This window comes from Phalacrocorax carbo, chromosome 2 (assembly GCF_963921805.1).
Source record: "Phalacrocorax carbo chromosome 2, bPhaCar2.1, whole genome shotgun sequence".
Lineage (NCBI taxonomy): Eukaryota > Metazoa > Chordata > Aves > Suliformes > Phalacrocoracidae > Phalacrocorax > Phalacrocorax carbo.
The window spans coordinates 57,066,242-57,076,936 of record NC_087514.1 but is presented as its reverse complement, the minus strand read 5'-3'; the positions used below and the strand labels follow the sequence as shown (position 1 = coordinate 57,076,936).

The 10,695-nt window shown below is 38.2% G+C and overlaps 1 protein-coding gene across 1 annotated transcript in view; it reads right to left on the bottom strand.

Annotated features, from left to right (window-relative positions):
- Positions 1 to 739: 739 nt before the first annotated feature.
- The window catches only part of VAPA (VAMP associated protein A), a 36,048-nt gene continuing 26,092 nt past the window's right edge, over positions 740 to 10,695 (bottom strand). Inside the window, exons 3-6 of the mRNA XM_064443013.1 lie at positions 7,590 to 7,693; positions 5,465 to 5,545; positions 2,456 to 2,632; positions 740 to 1,531 (exon numbers count right to left, since the gene is read on the bottom strand). Coding sequence (XP_064299083.1) covers positions 1,373 to 1,531; positions 2,456 to 2,632; positions 5,465 to 5,545; positions 7,590 to 7,693 — 521 coding nt within the window. The 3' untranslated portion in view covers positions 740 to 1,372. The remainder of the gene's footprint in view (positions 1,532 to 2,455; positions 2,633 to 5,464; positions 5,546 to 7,589; positions 7,694 to 10,695) is intronic.

The window sequence follows — 10,695 nt, the reverse complement described above, 5'->3', positions numbered from 1 at the left end:
ACTACTCTTGTTTTCATGACATATTCAGAGATGAGGCAAGACATAAGATTAAGTGCAGGGAAGCATTTCAGACCCCCAAAAAATACATTCTTTAAAACTTAGTCATACATGGTTAACACAGGTAGATCTGCCAAGAGTTGCATAAAAGTTATTTTCATTTTCAAAGGGTGAGCAACTGAGGCTCACTCAGCAAATATCAACTCTTCTGCGTCATGGAATTCACTATGGGTGTCTGAATCATTCAACTGCATTTTTTAATACCTGCTAAAACAGAATTACAGACAGAGTAAGTTAGTATATGTGAATTAAGTACCCTTTTCAAAGAATCAAAGAATAATAATAATGTTGACTCCTGGAAGACACCCAGAAGATCCAAAGATGGAACAGAAGGTTGATTATTACACTCCTGCACAATCCAAGCAAATTGTCAATATATTGAAAGCATTCCTGTCTGGTATTTGTATCTGCTGGATATCTAAATTATTCTGTCCCAAAACAAGTTTGATAACCATCCCCTCTGTAGCTGAAAGCAGCCAGAAAACAGTTCATTTTTTTTTTTTTAAACAAATGGAATGGAAACCTTCCTCCCCCCACCCCCCCGCAAGCTTCATTACAACAGTCAAAGCCAGAGACTTAAGCAAATAAACTTCAAAATAGCCATTTGTTACAAGTAGCAAATTACCATGAACAATGAACTTGTTAGGAATCCCTTCTAAAAGTACGACACACACAAACAGGCTACCCAGCAGAAAAATCTGTTAACAATTTTATTTCTTTTGTAATGTTAAATATTATGGGACAGGATTGTAAGGATGAAGAACTCTCAACAATGCCTCACAAGGGATAAGAAAAGTTCTGCCGTGATATTAGCAAAGTAAGGTAAGGAGAAAATTTACACAGTAAGAGGCACGATTTCCCCCAGAACACCTCTTGTCATATTCCTGAATGAGTGGGATTAGCAATCTAATAAATCAGTTTTCAAGAGGTAACAGCCACAGATAAAATTTTAAAGGATTATTAAAATAACATTTACAAGACTCTGAACAATTTTTGAATTCTTATTAAAACCACAGAAAGAAAGAACAATTCTTTATTTATGATTTTTCATAAAGGACTGACTGTGCAACTGACACCTGCTATTGATGACTTAATGTACAATTTTGTCCAGTAGCCGAACAGTTTCTCTTTTCAGATTGTGTTTTCTAACTGTGCGAGATCATGAAAGGCAAAGCCTGTTATGATGCTGTACACAAAAACGGCCGCTTGGGCCATACTACCAATGAAGTGGTAGGTAAACAAATCTTTTTCTGGCCGAGAAAAAAAAAAAAAAAAAAGGAAGCTGCATTTTGCATGCTTCTCTCACTCATTCTTTCTACAAGATGAACTTCCCTAGAAAGAATCCAATGAAAATGGCTGCAATTACAACAAGAAGTGAAGGAAGAGAATTAGAGCCATTATCTCTGAGGGCCAAAGCTGTGGGTGATCCAGATTTATCCGAGTGAGCTACCTTTCTGAGCCTCAAGCCTTCATCCTGAGAAGGGAAAACACACAGATGGAAATAAAAATTTATGAATACATCTTCTTTACAATTGTAAAAACTGAACTCAAAGGCCAAATTTACTGGTGAACATTTAAATAAAGATTAAAAAAATAACATTACACCACACCAAAATCCAAAATATGAGGATAGCAAACTGTAATATATCAAACAAGGATAGGTATTCCACTAGTCTCTCTCCATGCTCTGGCTAAGAAAGATTCTGAAATTCTGGCTAGACATAACAAAAAATCCTGCTTTTACTTACTACGTGTCAGAATTAAACAGCAGTAATTCCTTATTGTTAAGGAGAAACACCTGCTTTGTGTAGTGTCTCTCCAAATGTTCCAGTGTCATCAGAATTACAGGTGTGGAAACATCACTGTTTCATGGTTCTTTAAAAGGCTACCATGGCCAATGAAGTTGTCAGATACTCAAAAGCAAATATATAGAAAAGTCACATAAAGTCACATATTGACTAGTTACAGGTTACTGAAATGGCACCTTTACATAAGGGTACTGGAAAGAAGTGTTTGCTTATCTCCTCTGGCCAAACCATTTGTGACACAGAACCTTACCACTTTGGATCTTTTACTCAATAACAATGCACTTTTATTAAAAGCTACTAATTTGGTATATCTCATTTAGACTTAAAGTAACTACGACCACCTTAAATAGGACCATTTAAGAAAATTATGTAGCTTCAGTATCTCGTCCATGACAATCACAAAGTCTCTATCACTGAGAAGTTCAAAATATTCAGTATATTCAGGAGAGTAAAATCGTATTACAAATCAATCTTGACATTCTAACAGTTGTACCTACTGTCTGGAATACACATCTATTGCCCTAAATATAAACCAGACCTTTCAATGAAGAGTGAAGCCACTCCATTATAAACACAGAAGCAGAACTTACTCTCAAGTGCCGATTTTCATCCGTCAGCTTCATAATTTCTGCTTGAAGTCTTTTGCACTCCTCCACTAGCTTCCTTGTTTCAGTATCATTAAGTGAAACACTATGTGCTTTTGGCATCGGTCCATCCTGCTTAGATGTATTCAGTACTGGGGCGGGTTTGCTTGCATCTATATCATTCTACAAATATTAAGAATGACTTGAGAATTTTACTTACCTAGAGAAAACTTATCCACAGCTTAACACTGAAACAGTTCAGCTACTAATATAGTTCAATGAAGTACATATTTACAGTAATCTGAACAAAGACTTCTGTTATCAGTTCAATTTTGATTAGCTCAAATATTAAAAAAGCAAGAGAATATTGCACTGTTTACATTTGGTACTACATGCTGCTGAGACAAAAATTAATACTTTAGCTGCTTAACACTGACCCAACAGGCATCCAAAAGCTGGCATAAAATACACCAAACAGCGTTTGAACTTGAGGGGAAAAAATAGAAGGAAGAAAGTAATCCTGCAATAGTGAGAAACAAAGCAAAGTAAAAAGAAAGCAGGTTTTGTCACAAACTAACATGAAGTACGTGTGGCACAAATATTTCGCACTTATAGCACTTCTTACTAAGGGAAAGAAGTATTGCACAAACATGGAACTTCAGTCTCACAGAATCTCTGAAATACACATTACCAATTATGAATACAAGTGAAAAGTCACATAAAAAGGTATGAAAATTCCAAAATGAAATTAAAAATCTAGTTCCCACAGCTCTGCTCAAAATATACGATGATCTTCAATAGGCATTAATAATACAATGGCAACTGTACAGCCCAGGTTACCACTTGTGAAAACACAGCATTCGTATGGCAATACGCTCATACTCAGATTCAGGCTTCTGCCCCTTCCTACTTGCTTAGCTGCACAGCTATGTCATTTAGACCACCACCATACTGCATCTTTCATAACCAAAGTAGTCCAAGGAAAGAACGAAATGTAACAGAAAACCTATTAAAAGGTAAACATATCTATGGAATAACAAAGCAACTAAAAGAAGATGCAAGAATTTCTTTAGTTGCTATGCAAGTAGCTGTTATTTTGTCTACAGCATCTACTTGCATTTTATATTTTTTGCAATGCAGCCATAGATAGCCTAAAAGCCAGATCCTGCTACTCCCCATAGGCCCTCCTAACTGAATTTAAAGAGACCAACGTATTTATATCATAAGTAAGCATATCAGGATCCATTGCTTTTTTAATTGGTTTGCGAGCTGAACTGAATTCCATTAGCAGCACTGAAACTTCACTAGATACCTATGACTTATCTCCCTGGAACAAACCTGCTTCTGCTGCTTGACTTTTGTCCTAGTGTAGGTATATCCTGAGGTGCCAGGTGAGGCTCACCTTCAGTACTTAGCAGATTTCTCACTGCCAGGTTTTAGGGAGTGACTAAATGAACCGCTAAAGCAGGGTTTTGCGACCCTCACACTGCTACTCAGAAAGATACAAATATTATGTACTGTCAACAATATGAAGGTATCACATTAAAGAATATACAAAACTACCTCCTTTGTACTATCTGCTACATTTCTCTCACATTACACATTTTATAAAATTCAAAACAAGTGTGATTTTTCTAATATCTAAGATGCAATTTATTAAGAAGGTGAAAACACAGAAACCAGACAACTAAGCACCTTGATAATAAATGCTCTACCTTTACAGTTTTAGCACTGAACACACACACTTAGGCAGTTTACACCTGAATAAAAGGCTGCATCTCAAATTATCCTTCACAAAACACACCAAACCAACCCACCAAAAACATTACACTGATATCATGTCTGAAAAATTTCTTTACATTACACGCCAAAAACTGTATTACAAGAATGGTTGCAAAGACAGCTACTGGCCAGTTAGCAGCCTTTGCTGAGACCCTTTACACATGTAAATGACGACATATTTTCTTACATGCATGGATTCATGCTACTTTCCCCCAACATGCCTTACAGACCACTCTAAGAACTGGACAGTACTAAAAAGAAAAGTCAAGGCCATAAAGTAAATAAGGTTGTTTACAGAAGTCCTACTTTAGCACTCTAATTCACAATGCTAAAAGCAGCACCAGAGGGGGAAAAGGGAAAGAGAAAAAAAAAAAGGAAAAAAACGACCCCCCACCCCCTCCAAAAAACACCCCAAACACCAGAATATACAGTATTAGGATTTCATAAATCAGAATTTCAAGTATGAGGGTAAAAAAAAAAGTTAATGCATAAGAATTCAGTCATATCCTGCAAAACTTCTAGGTAACTGATAGTTAACTACTATTCCAAATATCAGGCAACACAAAACAAACATCCTTAGGGAATACACAGTGAAACTGTCATCTCCTACACAACTGGAATAGATTTTGCCTGAAGTTAAGAGCATGAAAGAGGTAATGGGATTATTTTTTTTTTGTCTGATTATCTGTCTTTACCACTACCTCAAAAGATGCATTTAGGATTCCCAAAGCATGCATTAATCTCTAATCAGTACTTCCTTTTCTAATGCAGCTGAATTAGAAACAGAATTTTTAAAACTGAAAAGTATTTAATACTTTAAAATTATGCAATTCACTTTTCACCGTATGGTGTAATGAAGATTCTTTTTAGGTTTTTTTTTAATTTGAAAGCAATCAAATGCTGAAGCAAATCAGTAATAAGAGAAACAAAAGGATAATAATTTTTGGGACTCGACTCCATTGCTGGAGGTTTTTAAGATGCAGTTGAACAGCATGCTCCCTTTCCAGCAAAAGGTTAGACCAGATGGTATTTCAAGCTCCTTTTCACCCTGGGCTGTTCTATGGTACTATGAATCCTTGAAAAGTTACACACTGAACACCCCTCCTGTCTAATTTAGGACAAACTGCTAAAAATGCATTTAACGAATCAAATAGGTTTAAAAAATTTTGAAATAAATTTCTGTGAGATCCTACCAGTCAGCGTATGACAGTTTCTTACTCTCTTCCTACTTACCAGTTTATCATTTTCGCTGGGCATTTCAAACACACATCTCAATTTGGAGTCCATTAACTCATCGGGTTTTGCTTCTTTCCACTAAGACAAAAATTAATATAGTTACTTAGCATGTCAGACTCATGCAAACATCTGAACAATTCATTAGCTTGCTCTTAGTACTTGCCCTCCTATGCACAGCTGAATACTGTCCTTACCCTAGCAGCAATTTTCAGACTTGCTTCTGAACAGGTTTTTTTTGTTCACTTTGACTACTGCGAAGTAATGAAAGCTAGAAATGGTTAATTAAGTCTAGAAATGGAAATAAGTAAATTGAACACAAGGATGGATCCAGAGGCTTATTGGGGATAGGGAGAGGACAATACAGTGATTCCTTTAACACATAATGAAGAACAAGTACCATCTGAGTCAGTTTAAGATCAAAGTTCTAGCCCTATCCCTCCTTGGTAAAAGTACTCCTTATGCCCCATCTTGGAAGCACCAATTTTAAACAAGACTGAAAGACACCTTTTAGTGACTCTCTATTTAGTTCGACAGTAAATTTCTTTAGTTTTTCATATTTTAGATTTTTAACCGCTTCCTCCCTTTACTACATAATACATGACAATTCAGGCCTAGAGAATTTTTCAAAGCTGTTTATATAAAAAACCCCAACATTTTAAATTATGATGGTTATGAATATATGTAAATAATTATGAAATATGCTGGAATCTCTCTGCTCAACTGACAATTAACTTTCAAAGCATACACTTCATGTAGTTGCCTTAAATCTTTAGGCTCAGAGATTGACCTGAAGTCTGTGGTAATTTTTCCAACAACAGATCATCTCAAGTTATTGAAGGTCTTACACACTAGGATATCCAGGCTTTTCATAATATCCTTCCTTTTTTGGGGGGGTGGGGATGGGAGGGGTGAGGGTGGTCAATGGCATTAGTTGTACAGAAACTCCTAACTACAATTACCAATTTTCTGCGAGATCTGTTTCTTAGTATTTTATACTTGAACATACTGAGAAAGCAGTTATTTGAAAGGTATTTCTAAAGTGTAATTTTAGATCCTCACCAAATAGTTACGCTTCACTTACCACTTAACCAAGAGCTATTGGACCATATTAAGAAAAAGTAAACCAGACCAAAAAGGAAGAGAGATGTTAACTTTCTAGCTGCATGCTCAAAAGCTTAACAAAATCTAAAAGATCTTCCACTGGTTCCAGTGAAGAGTGATGCCACAGTATTTTTTGCTTTCATATACCGGGACAGAGCCTAAACCTGCAGAGGTCTAGTGGATTTCAGTGATTCATAGAACCTCATCTTTATCCTTTGTTTCCCCTTTCCTCCTCTGCCTTGAGTGAACATTGAATGTACCCGTGTAAACTCTCCAGAGACAGAAGCCTGTGCATCAATCCCCTCCACCTTAATATACATGCTTACAGGAGTCCAAGTACACCCTAAAGGGCGTGTTCTGACAACTGAAGGCTTTCTTCCCATTGCTGCCAGCTTGTAACATCAGAAACAGGTGTCCTTACTTCTGCGCTAACGAGCACAAACCAAGTATCTTCTTTCTGGATTTTCATTAGACCAACCCTGCCTATGAACTGAATCTACAACATGTTCTATCAAAACAGAAAATAAATCTCATTTGTGCTGTGTTTAGCCACTTGGTATCTCGTAGAGAGACTTATCTTAGTCTTCCAAATCCATTATAATCCCATTCAACATTGCACTTAAACACTTCTCAGACCAAATGCACCACCCATTTCATACAGCTTCAGGCTTGTTGTTTAAATATTCTCTTGGTTCCTTCAAATACAATGTTTATCCCCTTCAGATTAGCTGCATAGAAGGTACAAGCAGCCCATGTTTTAACACAGAACTGACCTTACCTTAGATTCACTATTACTTCCATTCAACCAGTTCACTAGGCAAGTTCTAAGAACTGAGCTTGTATTTAATATTAAAAACCCTGAATCACATATGGAAATCATACTTGTTCAGAGAAAACCCAATTAATTCTTCTTCAAAAATAAACTGCAAAATCAGAATTCATTTACATGAATTTTACATGAAGCCTGAATTTTTAAGAAAAAATAAATATACAACAGTCATTCTACCCCATTTTTACTTACCACTGCCTCCATATCTGAAATATTTGGTGGTGCATAGGTTGTTTGTACCATAAACTTGTGTTTACTCTTCTCATTTGGATCATAGTCAAAAGGCTGCAGCATTACTGTTCAAAAGAAAAAAGAAAGCATAAAACTGATTCTTCAGCTAGTCACTGTAACAAGCATACTCTCCACTTTAGATTTGCTTCTCACTGAACAGACACTGAAAGTTAAAATACAAAGGCAGCACTGAAAATAGAGGAGATATACACTGCAGCAACAGGTACTGAGCGGAAGGATCTTAAAAGTTTTTCAGAGTCTGGTGTACCTGACATGATTATTTCTCTAATTCCTATTGCTAAAAGACATTTTGTATACAAGTATGAAAAAGCAGATCCTGTAAGACAGACGAAAAAACTCTGAGCAAACACTACAGGACTCTTCTTTGGACTAAATACATTTTATGATTAAATGAATGCGAAGTTAAAGAATTGTAGCACACATTATGAGAGTTACTCGGGGGAGGGGGTGAGAGAACCTACATTAGGTAGACCACCAATGTGTGGGGCAAGTTCAACTGACTTCTAAAGATATATTTATCTAAGGTGGGAGCAAAACTACTGAACTACTTCTTTTAAACTACAGTTATTATAGGAGGTAAAGCTGCCTGGGGCTTTAATAACACATCTTTAAAACACTTTCAAATTAAGCTCTTAAAAAAAATTATAGTGATTAGTTATGTAATAACTATACAACACATTTTACTCATGTTTTAACATTCTTAACCATAAGTTCAGTCTAAAGGTTAACGTTTGTCCAAAAGTACTGCAAAATCCAGGTACACACTTTAATTCTGTGGTAAATTTTGGGCCTCCACTGCATTATACCAGCAAAGAAAGGGGGATGAAATTCAAAATCAAATTTCCTGTAAAGGCAGCTTTAAGTGGAACATTAAAATAAAACTCATAATACCCACTCCTTGCTTTTTATGTCATGTATTTTCTCGCTGCATTTTCAGCTTTCAACTTTGTGGTGGGTTGACCCTGGCTGGATGCCAGGTGCCCACCAAAACCGCACTATCATTCCCCCTCCTCAGCTGGGCAGGGGAGAGAAAATAGAATGAAAGGCTCCTGGGTCAAGAAAAAGACAGGGATATCACTCAGCAGTTACTGTCATGGGCAAAACAGACTCAGGCTCGGGGAAATTAATTTCATTTACTGCCAATCAAATCAGAGTAGGGTAATGAGAAGTAACACTCAATTTTAAAACACCACCCCCACCCTTCCCTTCTTCCAAGGCTCAACTTCACTCCCGATTTTCTCTACCTCCTTCTCTCCAGCAGCGCAGGGGGACAGGGAATGGGGGCTGCAGTCAGTTCATCACACGTTGTCTCTGCCACTCCTTCCTCCTCAGGGGGAGGACTCCTCACACTCTTTCCCTGCTGCAGCGTGGGGTCCCTCCCATGAGAGAGAGGGACCTCCACAAACTGTTCCAGTGTGGGTCCTCCACAGGGTCACAAGTCCTACCAGCAAACCTGCTCCCACATGGGCTCCTCTCTCCACGGGTCCACAGGTCCTGCCAGGAGCCTGCTCCAGTGAGGGCTTCCCACGGGTCACAGCCTCCTTCGGGCACATCCACCTGCTCCGGCATGGGGTTCTCCATGGGCTGCAGGTGGGTATCTGCTCCACCATGAACCTCCATGGGCTGCAGGGGGACAGCCTGCCTCACCACGGGCTTTCACCATGGGCTGCAGGGGAATCTCTGCTCCAAAGCCTGGAGCACCTCCTCCCCCTCCTTTACTGACCTTGGTGTCTGCAGAGTTGTTCCTCTCACATGTTCTCACTCCTCTCTCTGGATGCAGTTGCACAGGGTTTTTTTTCCCCCTTCTCAAAATACGTTATCCCAGAGGTGTTACCACTGTCGCTGATGAGCTCAGCCTCGGCCAGTGGCAGATCCGACTTGGAGCCGGCTGGCATTGGCTCTGTCGGACACAGGGGAAGCTTCTGGCAGCTTCTCACAGAAGCCACCCCTGTAGCCCCCCGCTACCAAAACCTTGCCATGCAAACCTAATACAAACATACTATAACACAGATTCAAAAAAAAAAAAACCTTCTGGATGAAACCAGGTGTTTCTGACAATATGTGGTTTGTGCTACAAGTATGCAACCAGTTCAGACTTTCTGAATGACAGCCTTTTTACTGCACTTTCAGCTTTCTAAAGTTGAAAACGCTGTTGGTCGAGAACAGAAACTCATAGTTCTAAAGTTATTATATTGAAGTGTGCACAAGCTCAGAGTAAAAAAAAAAATCACTGATGGTATTTGTAGCCTCCATTATTTCTACAGCACAATACTTTTAAATGAAAACTTTAATTACAGAAGCACAGTACCTTCACCCATCCAAGTTGTAAAAGGCCATCTAGTAGCAGACTATATTCTTACACCACATAGCCGTTGTCCAGGTCACCCTGGCATCACTATTTTGTGTGTGGTATCTTTAGTTCAAAGGGACTGAAATAGCATGATGTCTATAATACAGACCAGGAGATTAGAATAGGATATAGGATATAGTTGCATATAAGGGTCTGCAGAAATACCTGACTACACAAGGTTTTTTATGGTAGTGTTGAGGGTCTACGGAAGTAGAGGGATGGACAAAGAGCAGAGTCTACCTTCAACCACACTGCGTTGAAGTGGTTGTCTCAAGCAAACCCTGAAACAAACTATTGTGTTAGTGCCCTTATCTCCTTTCAAAGACAATTAGTCGCCTTACTCCACATGGGACTACAGGACCGCATAAATTGTAGTTAAATATGTGTATGCAGGTACACTTGCAACTTGGTCTACCAGAGGATGAGGACTCAAGGGTGAACTGCAGAGAAAAATTATTTGACACTGTAGATACACTTGTCTTCCACAGACTGGGAGTTCCAGTTCAGTATATCTTCATACAAAATTAAAAGAAAAGCTTAAGTAGTTTCAGATAATGATTAAAAAAACAACCCTCAAGAAGTACATCTATGGATTCCTACCAACAGGTATCTGTATATTTACCTATTTTACAGCAATGAAAAAGCTATAGCAGAAATACCAATTTAGCTAGAAAAAACACATTAAATGTTCTGAAC